Source organism: Oryx dammah, unplaced genomic scaffold, assembly GCF_014754425.2.
Source record: "Oryx dammah isolate SB20612 unplaced genomic scaffold, SCBI_Odam_1.1 HiC_scaffold_12, whole genome shotgun sequence".
Lineage (NCBI taxonomy): Eukaryota > Metazoa > Chordata > Mammalia > Artiodactyla > Bovidae > Oryx > Oryx dammah.
Window position 1 is genome coordinate 50,719,265 of NW_024070196.1, and position 23,076 is coordinate 50,742,340.

The 23,076-nt window shown below is 54.5% G+C and overlaps 1 protein-coding gene across 1 annotated transcript in view; it reads left to right on the plus strand.

The window, feature by feature from the left end:
• The window catches only part of NCOR2 (nuclear receptor corepressor 2), a 189,920-nt gene that overhangs the window by 72,717 nt on the left and 94,127 nt on the right, over positions 1-23,076 (plus strand). The window contains exons 9-13 of the mRNA XM_040251285.1: positions 4,874-4,940; positions 12,871-13,043; positions 14,202-14,292; positions 17,376-17,554; positions 21,047-21,101. Coding sequence (XP_040107219.1) covers positions 4,874-4,940; positions 12,871-13,043; positions 14,202-14,292; positions 17,376-17,554; positions 21,047-21,101 — 565 coding nt within the window. The remainder of the gene's footprint in view (positions 1-4,873; positions 4,941-12,870; positions 13,044-14,201; positions 14,293-17,375; positions 17,555-21,046; positions 21,102-23,076) is intronic.

A 23,076-nucleotide genomic window follows, 5' to 3' on the forward strand; every position in this document is an offset into this window, starting at 1 on the left:
TGGAAGTTGGAAATCCAGGGATCGGCAGGGTGATCTCTTGCAGGTGCTGTGGGGAGGATCCTTCCATGCATTTTCTAGCTTCTGGTGTTTGCTGAGCATCCTTGGCAATCCTTAGCCTGTAGACGCTTCACTCCAACCCTATCTTCACGTGGCCCTCTTCCTGTGTCTTTTCATCCCCAAACCATCTCCCAGTCCATGGAAAAATTGTCTTGCATGAAACCTGTCCGTGGTGCCCAAAGATTGGGGACCACTGCACAGACTTTCTTTGGATTTTCCATTTTCCCACTGATGCCTGTTTTCTGGTCCAAGATCTGATCCAGAATCCTTCTCTGTACTTCATCCTCGTGACCCCTTGGGCTTCACTCTGTGACCATTTCTCAATCTTCCTTGATTTTCCTTACCTTTTCACTTTTGAAGAGGACTGCTCTCGGAATCTGCAGAATGTCTTACGATTTGGGTGTGTTTGATATTTTTTCAGGAGGAGGCTGGGCTTGTGGATTTGGGGGAAGAGTCCCCCCGAGGTGAGGGGGTGCCCTTCCCATCACGATACATCAGGGGCACCTAGCACCCTGACTGGGGGTGTTTATGTCACTGCGGGTGGTGTTGACTTTGCTCCCTTGCTCCCGGAAGTGTCAGCTGTCTCCCTGTCAAGTTGCTGTCTTTCCCATCCCTACTCTGTGCATTTTTTTTTTTTTTTTGATGTGTGGGCCATTTTTAAAGCCTTTATTGAATTTGTTACAATATTGTTTCTGTTTTACATTTTGGTTTTTTTGCCCAGGAGGCATGTGGGATCTTAGTTCCCTGACCAGAGATCAAACTTGTGCCCCCTGCATTGGAAGGTGACGTCTTAACCACCACTCTGGACCACCAGAGAAGTCCCCACTCTGTGCTTTAGAAGCAACTCGCTGTCCAGCCTACTGTCAAGGGGAGGGAAGTCCAGTTGCACCTCCTAAAGGGCGAATATCAAAGACTTTGTGGACTCAAGTGAAAGCTGCCATGATGCTTAGTAAATATTTGGGGAAAATGCTTTGCAGCTATGCAAATTTCTCATCTTTCCTCAACGTTTTGCCAACCAGTTTAACATTCATGGAAGGGTCTTGCCTGTAACAATTAGCACCGTGGTATCTAATAGTGGTTTTCTACTTCCCTCAGTCCTTCTGCATTTAGTAGTTGAAATTCTGTAAGGCTTCCCAGGTGGGTCAGTGGTAAAGAATCCGCCTGTAGTGCAGGAGACACAGGGTCTGATCCCAGCATCAAGAATATCCCTTGGAGAAGGAAATGGCAACCCACTCCAGTATTCTTGCCTGGGAAATCCCACGGACAGAGGAGTCTGGCAGGCTACAGTCAGTCAATGGGGTAGCAAAGAGTTGGGCTTGACTGAGGATGCATGCACACACACAAAGAACACGTGTCCCTTCTCTCTCCTTTGTTTATTTATTCTATCATTTATTTACATGTGTGTAGATGTGTGGATATTTATTTTATTCTTCGGGTTATAATCTAGCACTAGTGTTGTTTACTTTGCTTCTCAGATTGTTCCAGCTTTGGTCGTCAGAAACTCTTTTAGGTTGGGTCCTGTGTCCTTTTGACACCCCCCCACCACACTTTTTTTTTTTTGTCCTTCCTTTTTAACACTTCTCTGTTTCAAGATGTTCTGGGCCCATCTTGTATATTTCCTGCCCCAGTGCCGGACTCAGTCATTCCTCCAGGGAGAAATGGCTCTATTTTTTCTTTGGCCATGTCCCTCTGCATTCAGGATCCTAGTTCTCCGACCAGGGATCGAACCCATGCCCCCTGCAATGGGAGCATTGAATCTTAACCAATAGGCTGCCAGAGAAGTCCTGAGAAATGGCTCCTTTTACTGGAGAGTGGTGTTAGAGACCCAAGACCTCAGAGCTGGTGGGCTTATTGCTCTGGACTGTCACGGCTTCTTGGCCTTCTCAGCTGCTGCCTTTAGGTCCAAACCCTCTCCTGTGTTCCAACCCAAGAGGCCTCGCACAGTGGGCCCTGCTCACCTTGTACTCTCCTCCCCTCTGTCCCTCCGCAGCACTCTGCAGCCACAAGGATCTTCTTCTGTCTGTTCTGCAAACACTTGAGTTTGTTCCCACCTCAGGGCCTTTGCACACCCCGTGTGCTCTGCCTGGAGTGCATCTCCCTGTGGGTCATTCCATAGCTGGGCCCTCCTGGTGATTGAAATGTCCAGGCCAACTCTGAGACATTTTTCTGCACCCTGAACCTAAAATAGCTATGCCCTCCCCTCCCCCAGTCACTACCCCATCCCTCTGTGTAAGTTTCTGAATCTAAGGTTATCATTTTTTAAAATATTTATTTATTTGGCTGCATCGGGTCTTAGTTGTGGCACGCAGGATCTTGGTTGCTACACACAGACTCTCTAGTTGTGAGGTGCCGGCTTAGTTGCTCCAGGGCTTGTGGGATCTTAGTTCCCTGACTAGGGATCGAACCCATGTCCTCTGCATTGCCAGGCAGATTCTTAACCATTTGACCACCAGGGAGGTCCCCAGGATTATATTGCTTATTGTCAGCATGGTCCCTCTATGTGTCACCTGCCTCCGTGAAGACTCGGAGGACTCAGGGCTTTGTGTTGCTCACCCCTGGGTCCCCAGGACCCAGAACAGTGCCCGGCGCATAGTAGGTGCTCGGTGAACTTTTGCTGAGTGACTGAGGAGATGAAAGCATGGTACCATTGCTCCCATTATTCGGATGAATAAACCGAGGCTGAGAGACCTTCTGAGATTTGCTCAGAGACCCCCTGCTGTGGAATGAAGGGTTCTGGTCTCAGCCTGTATGGCTGAGGACCCCCAGTGCCCACCCTGCTGGGGAGGGCAAGATTGATGTTAAGTAGTGAGACCTTGAGGTGGAAGGCCTGCGCGACAGGAGGTGAAATCAGATTGATCCAGGGAGCCCAGGGTCTTACCAGCGACCCTCCTGAAAGTGAGTGTGGCTTTTCCTTGTCGGGAGATGGATGGAGACAGGGCTCAAAGCCTGGCTGCGGTCCATAAATGAAGAGGGTCCGTGCAGGCCTGTCAGCGTCTCAGACTTGAGACCTGATAGTGAGGATGCTGGAAATCACTGCAGGGTCTGGGGACACTCATCCGGACAGGGTAAGGCGTGCTGGTAGACCTGTGCATGCATGGCTCCCAGCCACCGGTTTGTGAGCTTTTTGCAAGGGTTCTGGGTGCAGCTGAGGCTATGAGCAAGTTGGGGGACCCCGCCCCAGAAAAATTGATCCCACTGTACACTCGGATGGAATCAAGCAAGTTCACAGGCCTGATGGCCTCCTGGGGCCTGCCTGTGACCCCCGCAGACCCCAGCTGCTGCACTCTGCTGTGTATTGGAGGTTGTGGGGAGGGGGCTGGGGGAAGTGGGTCCTTGGGTGTGCCTTCCCCCCTTTTCTGCATTGGTCCGCATCTCTGACTCTCCCTCTGCCTTCTTCTAGGGCTCCATCTCCCTTTCTTTCATTTTTACTTTATTATTGAAGAATGGTTGATTCACAATGTTGTGCTATACAACTCTGCTGCACTGCAAATATATATATACAAATATATACATTCTTTTAATATTCCTTTTAAAAATTTTGCCTCCTCTATACCATTTCCATTCCTTTATTTATTCTTAATTGGAGCATAATGGCTTTACAGTATTTCATTGGTTTCTGCCCCATACATCAACATGAATCGGCCATAGGTACACAAACATCCCCTCCCTCTTGAACCTCCCTTCCACCTCCCACCCCGTCCCACCCCTCTGGATTATCACAGAGCACTCGGTTGTCGTTGAGCTCCCTGAGCCATACAGCAAACTCCCACTGGCTGTCTGTTTTACGAATAGGAATATTCATATTCTTTCCCCTTATGGTTTATCACAGGATATTAAGCATAGCTCCCTGTGCTCTACAGTAGGTCCTTGTTGTGTATCCGTCGTCGCCCCCCCCACTGTTTTTGGATCTTGTCCTCCTCTGCCTGGAGGCCTGTTCCCCTCCTGTCTCGCTGTCTGTCTCTCTGCCAGGCTCCTTCCCCTCTGGGCCTCTGTCCTCATTTGGGATCTTATCCACTTCTCTCTCTCTCTCTCCCCTTGCTTCTCTCTGGGCCTCTGTCTGTCCTTCTGCTTTCCTTTTCTCTCTCATTCCTGGTCTCGGTGTCTCTCTCTCTGCTCCTCTTTCTCTCTGAACCACCCGCATCCGTCCCACCCCCTGGAAGTGCCCGCTCCCCTCTGAGCTCGTGGTGCTATGTGTGACCTCCTTGGTTGAGAACCCCGATGGCGGGAGGGGTCTGGGTTCACCGACCTGAGGCGTAAGACCCCCTCGAGTGCTTCCTGGAGTTCCTGCTGCACTGGGCCCCACCAGCCTGTCGCTGGCCTATCCACATCACCTCCACCCCAGGAGGACAGAGCAGGGTCTTTCTTGGTTGGAGGTGGCTTGGGGTCACTGAGGCGAGACCCCAAGATCCTGCCTCTGTGTGGCTGCAGCTTTCGGGGGCTTAGTCTGCCCGGCCTGTGTTCCTGGTCTAAGGCTGTGGCTTTTTCTCTGTGGCTGATTTCCCGTGGCTGACGAGAGAGGGGAGCTTGGTTGTGTGTAGGGGTGATGGCAGCTCTGGGGAGGGCAGGAAGTCACAGGACCTTGACCCCCCTTCAGAGCCCTCTTTTCCTGCAGACCATGCTCACCCCATGTGGGTGGGGGGGCACCTCCTATAGGGCAGAGGAAAGACGCACATTGGGAGTACGTGGCTTGCCTCGGGGGACTATGGGGTCTCTTCCCTCACCGGAAGCCAGTGATGGGGCAAACTTCAGCGAGGGACGAAATTCCTGAAACCCTGCCTTTCTGACCTGCCCCGTTGGCTGTCTCCTTCTTGCTTAGAAACCAGGCGATGCGGAAAAAGTTAATCTTGTACTTCAAGAGGAGGAATCACGCCCGGAAACAATGGGTAAGTCATCACTGGGGCCCCCAGCCTTAGAATCTCTTCTGCTGCCCCCTCCCTTCTGTGGGGCAGGCTTCCTGGAGAGTGGAAATGGTCCCCACCACTCAGACCACAGCCCCTAGGACCCCTGGGTTCTGAGCCTGATTCCTGAGTGTCCAGGGCATGAAAAAAAGCCAAGGACAGCAAGAGAAACAGGAAAAGACAGCAGCTGCTTTAGTGAAGCCGGGGGCTCGGGGCTCAGCTGCCTCAAGGAAGCAAGGGTGTGGGCGGGAGGGGGTGCTGGGGACACTGCCCCTCCTTTTCCCACTTGGAAGAGGAGAAAGCATAACATTAGCTGGGAAACCTGGTCCCTTGTCAGAGGACCCACTGTGGATATTTTGGGCAGAGAGAGGTCTGCTGGCAGAGGTGGAGGACGGGGGTGGGCTGTGTGCTGGGTGACGGTGATTGCAGGGGATTCCCTGAGAAATGAGCCTTTCCCAACCCACTGTGCTCATTCTGGGCTCAGGAAAGTCAGGACCCAGAGAGGCAGGGAGGCCTCCTTGCAGCAGTATGACTCCTGCATCCCGCTGCACGCACACTCCAGTCTCAGCTGGGAGGCAGCCCCAAAGCAGGGAGGGCACACGCCAGAGGACACCTTTAGTTGTGGTTTCGGATGTGCGTTTACATCACTGGTTCGCTGGGGGAGGTTAGGGCTGAGGGATGGAGGGAGTGTTACCTGTTAGTATTCTTTCAGCTGTGAGAGGAAGAAAAGCTGGCTCAGATGGGCTTAACCGGTCAAAGAATTTCTGTAGCTGACAGAGTCTACTGAGTGGAGTTCAGGAGTGGTTGGATCAGGTTGTACCTGATCTGATGTACCTGAAGTCTATGCGGTTTCTTGGTGGTTATTTCTTTTTTAAACTCTGTGTTAGCACATTGACAAACTCATTTTCCTTTGGGACCTGAATTTCTGCAGCAGGCTTGGAGGCCAGAAAGAGAGAACTACTCTTTCTTAGACCATCTCACAAAAGCTCGGATTGTATCACTTGAGGGCCCTGGACCCTTTGAAACAGTTTCTGAACCCACCCTGCTCTGGCCCTAGATGTCAGCTGGACCCTCAGAGAAGGGAGATACTTCTGTCCCAGATGCTGAAGGACTGAGAGGCTGGGGGCGGTGGGGGGGGGCAACACCTCTGGACTCTGGGGATCCATGGGGTAAGAAGTGGTGGGCTTCCCAACCTTTCCTTTCTTGACCTTCTCAGACTCCTAAATTGACTGGATGGTGACCAGAAGCACCCAACTGGGTAGATGGGATTCATGAAACAGGGCATCCTATGTTATTCATTGAATTAAGAAGTATTTACTGAACACGTGCTGTGGGCCTGGTGCAGTGCTGAGCTGTGTTATGCTGAGTGGAGGAGAGGAGGGACAAGTGCCGGGCAGAGAAGTGGGTTGGGGGACAGCCTGGATGTCCCACCTGAGAACTGAGAGAGGAATGACCAGAAAGGACAACTGTGTGAATATCTGGGGGTCTGAGCGTCCAGAAGCGGGCACAGCAAGTGCAGAGGCCCCGAGGTAGGACCCAGCATGGGGTAACGTGGGACAGAATGCAACAAGCAAGTTGGACTACAGAGCCTGAGTGAGGAGACTGCGGTGGAGAACCTTTCTGTACTAGGGTGGGACACTTGGATTCTATTCCAAATACAGTGAGACAATCTATTCTTAATAAAGAATACAAAGTCTTTAAGGATTTTTGGTGATTCACAAAACTTGACAGTCATGTAGGCAGTTTGACAGGATACAGTGAACGGCTATATGCCCACCATCTAGAATTCCTCACGGTTAACATTTCTTTGGGCTTCCCAGGTGGCGCTAGTGGTAAAGAATCCGCCTGCCAATGCAGGAGACAGAAGAGATGTGGGTTTGATCCCCGGGTCGGGAAGATCCCCTGGAGGAGGGCATGGCTCCCCACTCCAGTATTCCTGCCTGGAGAATCCCATGGACAGAGAAGTCTGGTGGGCTTCAGTCCATGGGGTCGCAAAGAGTCAGACACAACCGAAGTGACTTAACGTGCACGCACTTCTTTACATCTGCTTTGTGTGTATGTGTGTGTGAGTGAATGTTTTTGTATTGAACGCTTAGAAAGTAAGTGTGGATGCCTAGACCCTCACCTGTCATGCTTCCCTGTCTCTCTCTCAGATGAAGGAAATTCAGGAGCACACCTCAGGATGGACAGCTTTTCCCGAGTAGTCCTGCCTGGGGGTGAAGGGCATGGTTGGGGAGGTCCTTTAGCTGGGGAGAAAGGAGATCTGATCTACATTTTAAAAGGATCCTGGTGACTGTTGAGGGTAGAGTTGGGTGGACGTAAGTTCTTAGGAAATCTCCCAGGGCTCCTTGGAGGTCCTTTGAGGGGATGGAGGGGAAATGGGCTTATTTAAAGATAGGGGAAGAGGAACTGGAGACTTCTAAGAAACTCTGGGTGGCTTTGTGGCCAAGCTGAGCCTGTCTTAAGAGAGGCTCTTGTGAAAACGAATTCGGGAAACCACAGAAACTGTGACAGGAGGGCATCAGGCATGATCTTGCTCTAGTTCTTATATAACGGGCCCCGGTTCCTGTGCATCGTTGTCAGGCGGGACCTGGAGGGGGCTTGGTCAAGATGTGCCCCTTCAGATCTGTGTGTTTCCCACCTCCACCTGAGCCAGTTCTCCGGTGGAGCTCTCACTTTTCAGAGGTTTCTGGGACTGCGACCTAGCAGCCCAGGCTGCCCTGCATGCCTGCTCTGCCCAGAAATCTGAGGCTCTTTACCCAGAGGGGTGCCCAACCCCAACAGGAACCCCCACCGGGCCTGCCCTATCCTTCCCTGAGCTTACCCCACGACCCTGGAAGCCAGATTGTGTGTGTGTGGCGGTGGGGGGGGGGGAGGGAGGGGAGGGTGTGTAAGGCTGAGTCACTGATGCACAGGTTCAAATCCCATCCACCATACCTGCTGTGAGTGGTCCTGGGAGAGCTGTCTGGCCCCAAGCCTCGCTTTTCCTCATCTGTGAAATGGGGTCATGGTGGCACTGCAGGAAGCACAGTGCCTGGCGGGGAGAGTGGGTGTGATTGATGGTGGCCCTGCAGGATGGGTTAGTCAGCGGTGAGCCCAGCCTGGATGGTGGGTGCATTCACTTCCTGAGGTGGCTGTAACAAATGGCCACAAACTAGGTGCCTGAGAAAACAGACATGTATTCTCTCTGTGCTGGAGGCCAGAAGTTCAAGGTAAAGATGTGGGCAGGGCCGTGCTCCCTTTAGAGGCCCTAGGGGAAGCTCCTTCCTGCCTCTTCCAGTTCCTGGTGCTCCAGTTGATTCTTGGCTGTTGTGGCCACAGGACTCCCATCTTGGCCGCCATCCTCACCTCCCCTTTCCCCTCTCTTCTCTTACATGGACATCTGGCCCGGGGTCTGGTGTGTGTGTTAGTCCCTCAGTCATGTCCGACTCTGCAATCCCATGGACTGCAGTAAGCCAAGCTTCCCTGTCCTTCACCATCTCCCAGAGCTTGTTCAAACCCATGTCCATGGAGTCGGGGATGCCATCCAACCATCTCATCCTCTGTCATCCCCTTCTCCTCCTGCTCTCCATCTTTCCCAGCATCAGGGTCTTTTCCAATGAGTTGGCTCTTTGCATCAGGTGGCCAAAGTATTGGAGCTTCAGCATTGGTCCTTCCAATGAATATTCAGGGTTGATTTCCTTTAGGATGGACTGGTTTGATCTTGCAGTCCAGGGGACTCTCAAGAGTCTTCTCCAGCACCACAGTTCTTTTTTTAAGAAATGGCTAAAGGATGCACACTCTGTATCCCCTGCACCTCTGATGTTCTTATGCTTCACATCTGGCTTTGTCCTGACTTGGCCCAGCATCCGCTTCTGCAGCCTGAGTGATGGGCCACAGGACAGAGGCTGGGAGAGCCCCGGCCTGTCCCCTTCACCCATCACTGAACATGCAGGACAGCCGGTGGGGGAACATTTCTCAGACTCCATGGTGCCTGAGCTGCTGAGCCCAGCGGAAGAAAGCCTTTAGGTGAGGCTGCAGGCTGGGCTCCCTGGGGGCATGGAGGATGCCAGGTCCTTAGGTGACCACAGAGATCGGCTTCCCTGGCCAGCCGGCTCCAGTCAGCTCCCTGGCACCTCCCTCTGTGTTCTCTGTTGGTTTGAGACTGTCGTCCTCAGTTTAGGGGGTTCCTCCTGGGTACCCTATTCTCTTATTTCCTCCCTAATTGTAGAGTTGCATCCTGCCACACCTGGCAGGGCAGGAGGGGTTCAAATCCTGGCTCTGCTCGGTGACTGGGGCAGATCATCGAACTCCTGGCCTCAGTTTCCTGTTTCATTCAGTAGGGACTGTAGGAACACCCACCTCATCAGGCTACTGAGTGAGAGGCTGCAAGTAGCATGCTTGGAGCAATGCCCAGACTACCGTGGTTGCTCGGAACTGTCAGCTGCAAGACGACCCTCAAATTCAGAGGGACCCCAAATAGCCATAACAGTCTTGAACAAAACCACCAAGTTGGAAGGCTCACTTCCTTATTTTAAAACATATTGAGGGATTTCCCTGGCGGTCCAGTGGTTAAGAATTCACCTTCCAACACAGGGGATATAGGTTCGATTCCTGGTCTGGGAAGATTCCGTGGGGCAGCTAAGCCCGTGTGCTGCAGCTACTGAGCCCACGCTTTAGAGCCCTCGAGCCGTAACTATTGATCTTGAGCATCCAGAGCCCATGCTCCACAACAAGAGAAGTCAGTGCTTGCCACGGCTGGAGGAAGGCCACAGGTAGCAACGAAGCCCTAGCACAGCCAAAATTAAAAAGTAAATTTAAAAAACCCTGCAGAACTGCAGTAATCAGCACAGTGTGATTCTGGCCTGAGGACAGACACGGAGGACAGCGGAACAGACTAGAGAGTCTGGAATTAAGCCCTCACATCTGTGGCCGGTGGATTTTTGACAGGAGGCCAAGTCCATTCGGAGAGTTAGGACCGTCTCTTCAATAAATGGTGCTGAGACAGCAGGACGGTCACACACGCGAGAATGGAGTTGGACTCCACCTCACAGAATTAACACACGCACTCACTCGAAATGAGCTAGATACCTAAATGCAAGAGCGAAAGCCAGGGCTTCCCTGCTGGTCCAGTGGTTAAGAACGCAGCTGCCATTGCAGGGGACACGGGTTCAGTCCCTGGTCCAGGAAGATCCCACATGCCTCGAGCAGCTGAGCCCCTGTGCCACCGCTACTGAGGCCTCTGCTCCTGGAACCCATGCTCTGCAACAAAGGAAGTCACTGCAGTGAGAAGCCTGTGCACTGCAACTAGAGAGCAGCCTCTCCTTGTTGCAACTCGAGAAAGCCCGCATGCAGCAATGAAGACCCCACACAGCCAAAAATAAATAAAATAAATCTTAAAAAACTCCCCAAACCTCTAAAGCCATGCAATTAAGAAAAGCCCTGGTGGTGAATCTTGATGACCTTGGATTTGGCAGTGGCTCTTGGGTGCAACCTCCAAAAGCATGAGCAGCAAAAGGAAACATAGACACGCTGGGGCTTTATCAGAACAACCGTCAGGATCCTGACCGCCTGTCCGGACCATGTGATCCAGGCCTGATGGTGCCCAAGCTCTGAGCTCCCACCTGGACAGGGGGGATGGTGGTCACGGGAAGGACTCGGCTCTGTGCCTGGCACGTGACGCAGTGACACTTAGGCCAGTGTCAGTGGTGGTGCTGATGATGATGGTGAAGCCGATGTTGCTGTTTATGATGGTGATGATAGTGATGGTGAAGATGATGGTGGTGATTGTGCTGAAACAAAGAATTCTTGCAGAGGGTGACAAACTGGTCATAGGGGCCATCCTCCTCCTCCTGTGCATGTTCTTGCCCCTGTCGCCTGCAGGCGAGCTTAGCAGTGCTCCAGCCTCTGAAATGTAAGTGTGAGACAGTGTGTGAGTACCTCTGTGCTTGAGAGAATGAGTGTGTGAGATTATGAGTGAGTGTGTGTGGTTTGTATTGTGAGTGAGAATATGTGTTATGCATTTGTCGATATGAGTGTGTGTGTGAGTGTGTGCATGTGTATATGTGTGGGGATGTGTGGGGATGTATGTGCTTCAGTGTGAGTGTGTGTATGTGTGAGCATGTGTGTGTGTGTAAGTGCGTGTGTGATCCATATCCTCCCCCAGCCAGCAGGGCCACCCAGGTGGAAACTCCTGGCAGGGTCATCGCTGCCCCAGGAGGGGCTGCGGCCACTGCCACGGGCTGTCCTGCGGTGCCCAGTGCCCTCAGCCCTCAGTGGACAGAGAGCACGCCCAGCACACAGGTGACAGCAGGTGGCACTGTGGTCAGATATGAAGGGGAACTTCCTCATGATGAATAGTCCTCAGGAGCTGCTCACGTCTTTGTGTGTGGTGACTGGGGCTGGACAGTGTGACTGGTGACCCCTCATGGCTGTTCTGTCCCTTTTGCTCTGCAAGGACCCCAGGCACGGCTGGGTCATCTTGCCAGCCTCCGCTCCACTGGGCAGCTGGTCGGTGGCCCCGTGGGTTTCTTGCTCGTCTTCACTGGTAACTGTGTTTTTTCTCTCTGCTGGTTTTTGGGTGAGCACGTTCTCACCTTTAGCCTATCTGACATTTCCCTGCTCTCACCCATCAGACCGAGGCCTCCTGAACACCGCAGGACAGCCCGTGGCAGTGGCCACTGCCCCTTGTGGGGCAGCAATGAATGACCCTGCCAGGATTTCCACCTGGGTGGCCCTGCTGGCCGGGGGAGGATACTGATCACACACTCACACTGAGAGGGTGGGGAGGGTCCCCTGCTCTGACGATGGGCTGAGTGTCCTTCATGTTGGTTCCCACCCCAGGATTCATGTCTGCAGCGCGTTGCCACGAACACGTGTGGCCATTGCGTGCTGCTGGAACTTGGCCTCCCAAGGGTTCTTGGGGCAGCCCAGTATGTGTGGCGCCCCCGGTAGCTGGGGATCGAGTTCTGCTCCTCCTCATAGATGGCCTGACAGCCCCCTGGGGACTGTCAGTGCTGCTGGGTTTGTTGAGGACCAAGGTCACAGACTGCCTTGGTCAGAAGCTGAAATTCAGGGTGGGATGGGGTGTCTGGGCACGAAGACCAGAGACGGGCTTTCTGATTATGCTGAAATGTCGAGAAGGCATTCAAGCGAGACTCCCAGACCGTGCCATCTGTCCACGGCAGCTGTTAGAGATGGGGAGATTGGGTCTCAAGAGCAGCCGGACGCTCCCTGCCTGCTTGAGGTCTGGGTCACCTTGGAGACTCAGAAGCCAGGCAGCTTACATTCTGGGCTGAGCAAGGGTCTTTTCTCTAAGGAAGGACTTGTATACAGCAGGAAGCACTGTGGTTAGACTCAGAGAGGGACTTCCTTGTCGTGAACAGACAGCAGCTTGAGTCTTTACACCCAGTCCTTGGATCTGGGGAGCATGGCTGGGCCTGAGGCTGGGGGATGAGGAACTATTCAGAAAGAGAATGCTTTCCACGGGGCCACCCCGGGTCTGACGGGCACCCCAGAGCTGCACCATCTGACACAACTTACAGTGATGGAAATGGTCTGTACACACCGCCCACTGCAGGCAGTGGCCCTGGCCCCAGTGGCAGGGGGACCAGGGACCTGAATTTAAATGCGACTTAGTTTTACATGATTCAGCTTTAACGGCCACATGTGACTGGAAGCGTCTGTATAATATAAGGCCTTTCTAGAGGAAGGCTGGGGGTGGGGGTGGCCCACGCCACAAGGAGCAAGGCAGCCAGATCCTTAGGGCAGACTGTGGCCTGGGTCTGCCCTGGTCTCCATGTGATTGTGTGTCTGCCCGTGCACCCGTGTGTGATCGCATACCTGCCCATGTGCACGGCAGAGCAGGGAGCCCTGGGGTGCTGAGTGTCGGATACAGGAGGAGCAGCTGCCACAGGGCTCCCCCGCGTCTCCCCAGGAACAGAAGTTCTGCCAGCGCTATGACCAGCTCATGGAGGCCTGGGAGAAGAAGGTGGAGCGCATCGAGAACAATCCTCGGCGGCGGGCCAAGGAGAGCAAGGTGCGCGAGTACTACGAGAAGCAGTTCCCCGAGATCCGCAAGCAGCGGGAGCTGCAGGAGCGCATGCAGAGGTGAGCTGAGGGCCGGGCCCACTCGCGCCCTTCACCCTCCTTCTCTCCACACCAGCCCCCGCCCGCCACCGCCTCCTTCCCTGCCTCCCAGGACCTGGGTCCGCTTGCGGCACCGTCCGCAGAGGACCCCTGGCTGGCATGAAAAGGAAACCACGGCAGGGTCTCGCATTGCACCCCAAGGGCCGAGTTAAGGCCTCGGGTGTGTCACTCAGCACCTGCCTGGCCTTAACACTTCTTGGAAAGAAACTTAAATCCATTTTTATGGAGTGAGCTCTCCTTCTGGTGTGCCTTGGGCTGGTACCCACCCCAGCTTTGTTCATTTATGTGGCCCCCGAGTGTGAGATCCCTGGTGTAGGTCAAAGGGAAAGGATGCTGGTCCACGTGGCGGGCATAAGGACTGGGTGCAATCCTGTGTCGGAGTGCCCAGCACACAGTAGGTGCTTGGTGGCGTGTGAGTGCGGTTTCTGTTGTCACACAGATAAGGCAATGGGCTGTGAGCAGGGATGATGGACTTCACTCTTTTTTTAAACAAATAGATGAAAATTTATTATTGTATGATTCTTAGTTTTAAGTTATTCCTGCATGTTGCCTCCTCTTTCCATTAAAGCCCTTGATTATTTGCCATGGGTCTTTTTGTTTTTTTTGGCCACACCACATGTCATGTAGGATCTTAGTTCCCTGACCAGGGATCGAACCCATGTCCCCCACCACAGTGGAAGCTCAGAGTCTTAACCACTGGACCGCCAGGGAAGTCTCTGGATCTCACTCTTTACTGGATGCTCACATCCCATGTCTCACTGAATGTCTGCTCCCAGTCCTGGGAGCCAGGCACCACCTTATCCCCAAGTTACATGGGAGGACATGGAGCCAGAGGCTGCGAAGAGGCAGGGCTGGACTTTGTACATGGATCTGTGTAGCTGGTCTTTTGTGAGGGGCCTCTTAGGAGAGAAAAAGCGTTCTGGCATTTTCTGGGTGAGAGTGGGGATGCTCCATCTCTCCCTCAGACCCCTCAGCTTGGGGCCATCCGTGTGGGTGTGGGAGGCCTGGCTCCTCCCCACTGCCCACACGCTGCCTCTGGGGAAGTTGTGGGCTCGGGGCTGTGCCGCTGCGCCGGCTGTGAGGGGCCGGTCCTGAGTGTGTGCCTTCGATCTCCAGCAGGGTGGGTCAGCGGGGCAGCGGGCTCTCCATGTCGGCCGCCCGCAGTGAGCACGAGGTGTCCGAGATCATCGATGGCCTCTCGGAGCAGGAGGTAAGTCCTTGACCCCGACCTCAGCTCCACCTGCTGTGTGCCCTGTCCAGGGAGAGGGTCCGGCAGGAAACAGAATTCACGTGGATGGTTGAGATCAAGGGGCTTGATACTGAATGTGGGGCAGAACCGAGGAGAGATGGGGAAGCCCCAGGGGGGTAGCCATTGGCTGTCCCCGAGCCTGCAGGCTGAGCGGGGAGAGAGGCCTTCCTGGGCCGTGCAGGAGGGGCCACCTGGCAGGACATGGCCAGGAAGGGTCACAGCCGAGGCCCCATCGTGACGCCATGGCGGAGTAAGTAGCCTGACCTCTCACTCCTCCCCCGCTACCTGGCTACTTCAGTGCTTCCCATTGGCTGAACCTGACCCGAAGCCAGAGGGCACAGGAGCTCGAGGGTGGTGGTTTGTAGGTCACCCTCCCAGTTGTCCAGAACCAGGGTCAGAGGAGGGTTTCCCAGCTCACCAGCTGTTCACCAAGCCAGGGACCTTCTATCAAGAGTTCCCAGGTGACCTTCTATCAGCCAGGTGACCCTGGCTCTGGTCACTGGAGCCCAGAGGTGGCCAGGGAGCAGAAGGAGGAGGCATTTGCTCCTGGGGCAGGGCTGGTACAGGCCTGTCCCCTCCCAGGTCTTACAAGCATCTCATGTGTCAGTTCCCCACCCCACCCCATGTTCCCAACATCACAGTGGAAAGGAGGGGGCCTCGCAAAAGGAGGGGAACACATTCTTCCTCCCCCAGGCCCTGTGTCCAGGGAGAGCTTTTGTCCAGCTGGGAGGTATTACAACTCCAGATCAGTGCAGTCACTGCTCACGAGCTGCCTGTGGCTATTTAAATGGAAATGACCAGAAACGAAATAAAATTAAAAACTCAGTTCCTCCAGTGTCACCAGTCGCATTGCAAGTGCTTAGAAGCCACATGTGGTTAGTGGCCCTGTGCTGCATAGAGCAGGCCATAAACACCTGCATCGCTGCAGAACATTCTATTGGGCGGTGCTGGCCTAGGCCACTGAGTCTCATATGGGACAGACGTAAGAGTCCTGGGGAGGGGACGTCCAGCTTGAATTGTGATTTCCCAGGCCTGCACCCCCAGCTGTTCTGATTTAGCCAGTCTAGGGTGGCAGAACTCAGAAATCTGCATTTTCACCAGGCTGTTCATGCAAGTTTGACACAGGTAGTTCAGATTATCTGGCTATTAAAAAAAAAAAGAGCCTTCATTTTATTTTTCTAAATTTTAATTAAAAAATAATTTTTTTTCTTGTCTGCACCTGGCGACATGAGAGATCTTAGATCCCCAACCAGGGATCGAACCTCTGCCCTCTGCATTGGAATGAGGAGTCTTAACCACTAGACCGCCAGGGGAAAAGTGTGAAAGCCAAAGTGCCAGTTGTTCAGTCATGTCCGACTCTTTATGACCCCATGGACTATAGCCTGCCAGGCTCCTCTGTCCATGAGATTCTCCGGGCAAGAGTACTGGAGTGGGTTGCCATGCCCTCCTCCAGGGATTGAACCTGGGTCTCCTGCATTGCATGCAGATTCTTTACCATCTGAGCTACTAGGGAAGCCGAAGTCCAAGCCTTTGTCTTAAAACCTCACGTGATGTGGCCCTGTTTTGAACACCACCTAGTCTGCAGAAAGCAGAACTCGGAATGCCTTTGTCCACACCTGTGGGTTTGCTCCGGCTCCTGCCCCGTCGATGGTGGCCAAGTACACAACCCACACTGGCACGTGGAAGCAGGAAGAGGGTGACCCTTTCCTGCAGGCTCCCTGCTTGGTGCAGGGTGCGTGGCATCTCAGCTGATTCAGTGTCCGGCACCACCCCCATCCCAGAAGACCACTTCCCCAGCTTCTGGCCACATGAGAATGCAGCCACCAGGGTCCTTGGGGAGCTTGAAGGGACGGTGTTTAAAGGTGATGGTCAGAAAGGGAATTCAGGGCAGCAACTGTTCACCCAGTCCAGGCTGACCTGAGGTTCCCTGGGAGAGTGGCAGGGAGGGGACTGGGCAGGAAAAGAGATGCTCGCGATTTCGGGGGAGCTTGCAGTAGTCAGGGTGCGAGCCCACTGTGGATGGAACCATGGAGTAGGGTGGGGGTTCCTGCCAAGAGGAACCCGGCTTGGATCTGCCAGGACTGTGTGTCTCGTGCAGGCAAGGGAGATAGGGAGGTGATGGTATTGGAGGCCTGCTCAAGTGCCGGGGAGGCTCAGGCCTCCCTGGGAGTCCTCCTCTCAGCCAAGGTCAGGGCTGTGCCCCCATTGTGCTCCCCTGCTTCTGTTGGGAATCCCCAGCACTGAATGGAGTGCTTAGATGTGGGAGGCTGGGCAGCGGATCCTTTGAACCTGCTGACCTTGGCTGGGCTGGGGCCCTTGCCTGCCTCCGGAGATTGGTAATTAATCGCCAGTAATGGGCTGGCTGCTGAGATTTGGGGAAATGAGTCCAGCTGAGTGGCGGCTCTGAGCCTCTTAATAGCTGCCCCAATGCATTAGGAGCAAGCCCGCCCGACTTCTGCCGTGCACAGGGCTGGGCAAGCTTGGTCCCCAGTGGGCACGCTTGAAGGAGCGGGATCCGGGGCTGGAGGTGGATGGCTGGTGAGGAAATGGTTCTGCAGCCTCTCTGGGCCCTCCCAGAGCAAGGCAGCCCCTCGCCCCACCCCACGTGCCCTCTGAACCCAGGGTGGGGGTGGGCAGCCCCGTCCCTGAGCCAGCCAGGTTGCACATCTTCCCTGCAGTGTTTTATGGCACTTGCATTTCTAAAGGGAAGATTCATCACTCCCCTCTTACTGCAGATAAGGTGACTGCTGCTTTCTGTGTTGAATTTACAGCCCTGCCCACCATAAACCTGTCTGGGGCTGCCTTTAAATTCTCCCTTCCCCCAGCACGGGCCTGTTCTTATTTTTTAACCCATCATGCGCTTTCTCTCTGGTTTTGTGTTTTCCCATTCCGACTTGGAGCATCCCTACCCTCTGCTCATTCACTCGGGTTCCCCTGTGCTGGTGGGAGCACCCTGTCCCCTCCCCCGCCCAGTCCCCAACTCCTTGTCGTCTTGCATTTTCTGGCCAGGGAAGTGCCCTCCGTCATCTCCATTTTCTTTCCAGAACCTGGAGAAGCAGATGCGTCAGCTGGCCGTAATCCCGCCCATGCTGTACGATGCCGACCAGCAGCGGATCAAGTTCATCAACATGAATGGGCTCATGGATGACCCCATGAAGGTGTACAAAGACCGCCAGGTCATGAACATGTGGAGCGAGCAGGAGAAGGAGACCTTCCGGGAGAAGTGAGTCCCCTGTTGGTGGGGTGGGGTGGGAGGCGCCTGGCAAAGGCCACCCTCCCCTACCCTGGGAAGCCTGTCCTGTTGAGGTTTGCCCTGGCTTCCCAGGGCTGTGACGACAAGTGACCACCAACTCTGTGGCTCACAACAGCTGGAATGTATTCTCCCACAGTTCTGGAGGCCAGCAGTCTAAGATCAAGGTGTGGGCAGGGTAGTTCCTTCTAGAGGCTCCGAGGGAGGGTCCCTTCCAGCCTGGTTGCCAGCAGTGGCTGGAGATCTCTGTCACCCCTCTGCTTGCAGATGGATCTCTCCGTCTCAGCTGTCTTCACGTGGTCTTGTTTCCCGTGTGTCTCTCTGTGTCTTCTCCTTCTCCTATAAATTCACCAGTCACATTGGATTCAGGGCCCACCCTACTCTAGTATGACCTCATCTTAACTAATTATATCCACAAAGATCTCATCGCCAAATAAGGCCACATTCTGAGGTTCTGGGAGGACAAGATATTTGGGGGGACACTATTCGGACCAGTAGAGTGTCAGGGAAGCTTTATGTGAAATGAGTCAGTGTGTATTAGAACAAGGCAGGAGGACCTTCGAGGCTGGGCTGAAGGCTGGGGCAGGGGCATGTGGCTGGCCGGTAACTTTAGTTTTCATTTTATCTGGAAAGTGACTATTGGTTGAGCACCTCCTTCATCACAGACACTAAACAGATGTCTTCTGGGGATTGTGCATTTGTCCTGCTTATCCCCCATAACAGCATTACCCATCCCCATTACACAGAGGAGAAAGCAGAGGCTCAGAGAAGTTTAGACACTTAACAAAGGTCACACAGCTTGCAAAGGGTGGAGGCAGGATTCAGAATCCCCCAGCTTCAGGTCAGGGGCTCAGCTGCAACTGAGAGGCTTGTCGGGGGAGAGGGAAGACGGAACCAGGGAGTAGGGAGCGCTTTGGGAAGCAGAGGCAGGATCTAGATGCTCAGAGGTGAAGCTGGGGCTTCTGAAATGGAAGAGCAGAATGACTGTTTTGGGGAGATGAGTGAAGGGCCAGATGGAGAAAGCCCTCCTTTCCCCAACTAGATTCAAAAGGTATGTCCCAGAGAAGCCCATCCTGAGCACATTGCACCTTCACAGCACTGAGGACCCTGTGAAGCAAAAGGGTGGGAAACTGAGGGACAGGTGGAGACCTTAGTGCTCAACCAGGAGGGTGTTGGGGGCTTAGCTGCTGGATGTCCACGCCTACCACCTCTTTCATCGCCAAGAGAGTTTCCTCAAAAGAGATGACCTGCATGGGTCATTAACTTAACTTCTCCAGCCACCTGCTGTGGTTCCAGGCCATAGGGGCTGGGGCTGTCTCTGCCCTTTGCAGGGTCAAGTGACCCCAAAATGCCAAACTAGGCTCCCGAGATGGGGATGCTTCTGGGTCACGGGCAGGGCTGGGGTGCGTCAGCCAGTGCAGTCACCAGGACTTGGAAATGCAGAAGCGACTGAAGAGGCTCTCATATGGAAAGTATTGTGTTTTTGTTGTTGTTGTTGTTTTTTAAATGGCTTTTGATTATGGAAATTCTAAAACATACATAAAAATAGAGGGATGGTATAATGCCCCCTTGAGCACCTAACACAGATTCAGCAGTCTTCCACAGGAAAGAGGGCTTTGGGAGCAATTTCCACATGTGTTCGGGGACTACTGCTCAGAGACAGGAAACCCAGGTACTTAGTGGCTCCTTTCTACGTCCTCATGCTCACAGACGTGCTTGCCCTGCCATTGAATCAAGTCCTCTCTATTAGGTGTTTTACACTTTAAGAACCAACTATAGTATGGTCATGGATTCCAAGAATTACTGTTGCATTGGATATTTAAATCCCCCTAACATGTTTCCCATTTTTATTTATGCTTTTTTTTTTTTTTTTAAAGAGGTTTCTGGGGGTGCTTTCTGTGTTTTGGCCTTTCTGGAGCTTTCCTGTTCTGACATAATGATTGCATACTGTTAGGACAGTAGCTGAAGAATGGAGGACCCAGGCTGGGCTGATGTGTGCTGAGACCCAAGTTGGCAGCTTGTGTCTTTCAGGGTCCCAGGTGATCGCTCCTTTTCTGTGGAAGTTATAGCACTCCAGGCCTTTGAAAATCGTGTGTCAGTGGCGTAGAGCTCACTTAGTGGCCTTGTGATTTCGAACAGCCACTTCTCCTCCCTGAGCCTCAGTTTCCACATCTGTAAAATGGGTGTAGCCTCAGTGCCTCCTTGTGTGGCTGTCGAGGTGCCCCCTGTCAGACTAAATTCTCAGTAAACATCCGCAAAGGATACAGGTGTAGGTTGGAGGGAGGTGGAACAGTTGACCTAAGGGAATCCTCTGAGTTTGCTTCTTGGTCTCCTGGGGGCCCCATCTCGGCTTGGGGAAACCCCAAGGAAGGGATATTTTTTGGGATTGGGGGAAGGAAGTGTCACGGGCAGGGAGAGAAAGGGAAGATTCTGTCTGTCTGGAAAATCAGGGCGTTAGGCCGCCTCCAGCTCTGCAAGCTGCCTGAGGCGGGCTTGCAGGCCGGGAAGCCTGCCTGACTCGCGGCTTCCTCTGGGAAGACAGAGAGGCTGTTCCGGATTCTCCAGTGTCTGGTTGGGGAGCCGGGGAGGGGCCGGCTGGCCTCCAGCCCAGCCATCTGGAGGGCTGGGCAGGATGATCGCCAGCCCTGGCCCGGACTCCCTGGGGGTGGGGGTGGGGGTGGGGGACCCGGGGCCCCTGCCTCCCCAGCAGCCTCTTCCCTCCCCAGGGAGGCCACGGGGTGGTGGTGTGTCGTGGTTGAGGAGGGGCAGCCAAGGCCCCGCCCAGCATCCCCGGGGCCCCAGCAGCGGTGACCCACATCTCCACCCCCGCCGTCCTCCTGCTCCTGTGGCCCTGACATTTCAGCTTGGCCGAGCTCTTTCCCAGTAATTCTCTCGGCTTCGCAGGAAGCCAGTTGGTGGGGTGCCAGTTCCCCGCCACCCCTCCAACTTCGGTCCCTTCTTGCCGCCTCCTGGGCTGGCTTGCCTCCTGCTCGCCTCCCCGCGGGCACTCGGAGCCTCTGCTCCCATCTCTCCCGGGGAGGCCCGGCAGCCTCGAGATTCTGCGCCGTGACCTCGCCCGTGGGGGCCCCGTGTGGGCCGGGCGAGGCCCAGCTTCCCAGGCCCAGCCGGAGATAGAAACAAAAGCAGATTTTTAAAAGGGGGGGAACCCCACCACAGGGCTGCATGTAATGTCCTCATTTTTCCTGGAACCCGCCTCTAGCAGGACAAACAAATGTATTTTCAAAGGCGCTAAAACTAGTGACTCACTCCAAGGAACGCCCTCTCTTACCCCTCGGTCCCGCCCGCTGCGGCCCTTCCCACACCCCCCTGGGCTTAATTGCTCCGAGTGGGGCGGCGCCCGTCCAGCCGGGCCCGCGGAGATGGCAGGCGCCCGGGAGCTCGGCGGCCGCCCAGCCGGGCAGCCCCCCTCGGCCTGGTCTCAGGCCCGCCCTTCTCTCCCCGCAGATTCATGCAGCACCCCAAGAACTTCGGCCTGATCGCATCATTCCTGGAGAGGAAGGTGAGTCTGCCCAGGAGTGCAGCGCCGCCCGCCCCTCCCCGTTCCCCTCTGGCATCCACTCCTGCGGGTAGCCGCTTGGGCTGCTGGTGAAGGACCCTCCCTCCCCACCCACGAGGCCTCTGCCTGCCGGCCCCTTGCTCTCCTTGCTGTGTCTGACAGCGCTTCCCTCCTGCCTCCCTCCTGGGAGCAGCCACAGGCCCCGCCCCAGCCTCCCGGGCCCTCGGGGGCGGAGCTCCAGGCTGGGAAATCCCAGGAGAGCTGTGTGCACCAGCTCCTCCTCCAACGTGGCAGTGAGCATCCTGGCAGATTGGGCCTGGGTTCTAGAAGCTGTGCTGTGCCTGGCATCCTAATTAAGGCTTATGGGCAAGAGTGCTGGTCTTCCAGGGCGCTGGATGGAATGACCTTTCTAGGTCCCTCTGATGGTCTCTATGCTGACACACCTTATGCCAAGCCAGGCGTGTGGCTGGCAAAGTCCTCATCCCCTTTGGATAAAACCTGATGGAGAACTGACGCTCGAGCTCCACAGGGGTGGTGCCCTTCTCTGCTCCAGCTCCCTATTGGCAGGTGGACACAGAACGTCCTAGGGAATGGTAACGCCCCCTTTTGCGCACCCACGAGGCTGGGCTGGACGTGGCCCTAGGTCAGAGTCTGCCATTGGACCCTAGCATCATCGGGGTGGAGCCAGACAAGCTTCCTGAAAAGGTTTACTTTCTGGAGCTGCTTGTCTGGGTGTTTAAAGCAGCATTTCCCCGAATCTTGTTTCTCAGTGTGGGGGTGTCTGCCCACCCCTAGCTTTGCAAACACCCTGCTAGTGGAGTCCTCATGCTTCCTAATTTTGGGAGGGCAGTTGGAGCAGGATCCAGGCAAGTGTTTTAAAGGGTAACAGTTGTTCCCAGCATCTGCCCTTAATGAACTGATACCCATAGAAGGAGGGAGATGGGGCAGCGTCGGGAAGCGAAATCTCTCCCGGCCTGAAAAACCAGTGTAGAGAAGCAAGCCCATAAATAGCCTCTCCCCTGAGTTAGTGACAGCTTCTTACTAGGGGTGTGGACAATGCAGGAGACTCTAGGTTGGGGCTCCCCGGAAATTCAAGGAGGGATTTCAGACGTTGGTAATTGAGCAGCGCGGTTTGAAAAAGGAAATCAGAGGTCTCTGTGCTGGAGAATAAACTTTATGGTGTTCTTTGGCTAAGAGACAGCCCAAGCTAAGACTCAAATAGAGCTTCCAGAAGGGTCTAAGCTGGAGCCGCCTGCTGTACCTCTGGGGACTGGTGTGTCCTGACGGTGAGTGAGGCCAGTAGCAGGGTGGGAGCCCAGTGGACTGGCCAGCTTGTGCCCACCTGCAAGGCCAGCCCAGTGGTTGTCCAATGCAGGAAGCCACTCTTGTGAACTGTTCAAGTCAGACACCCACATCCCCCAGTATGCAGGTATTGGCATCTGATTATAAAATGTTATTCCGAACTATTTTGCGAGCCGTGCGTGTGGTCAGGTTTAGCCTGGGAGCCACTTCTGTTCACAGTCCGTTCCAGGAAGTGGATGAGGACACAGGGGTTTGAGGCCCAGCCCGCCTCTGCACCCAGCAGCCCTCATGGATTGCCCCTCAGAGGCGAGTTCCTGGCTTGGCATCAGCTCCGAGCATCACAGAAACATTTTACATCCTGTCAGTAATGGCTGCCGGCATAAGTGAGCTGTCACCTGGAGTGGGCCCAGGTGGTGGCATCATCGCGTTCTGTCCTCCAGTTGCTCTCTGTGGATGATGCCCTCTTACTGGTCTCATTTGGACAAGGAGGAGGTGGTGGGGTTCAGAGAGAAACAGCCACCTACTCAGCAAGCAGAGGTGTCAGGTCCACATGGAAAAGACCACGACAGAGAAAAGACAGAAAGGTCCCAAGAGATGAAGGGTCGCATGGGGACATTAGTCAGGCTGGATGCACGAAGCTTGGAAGAGGTTACTCAGGGCCTCAAGTATTAGGGGG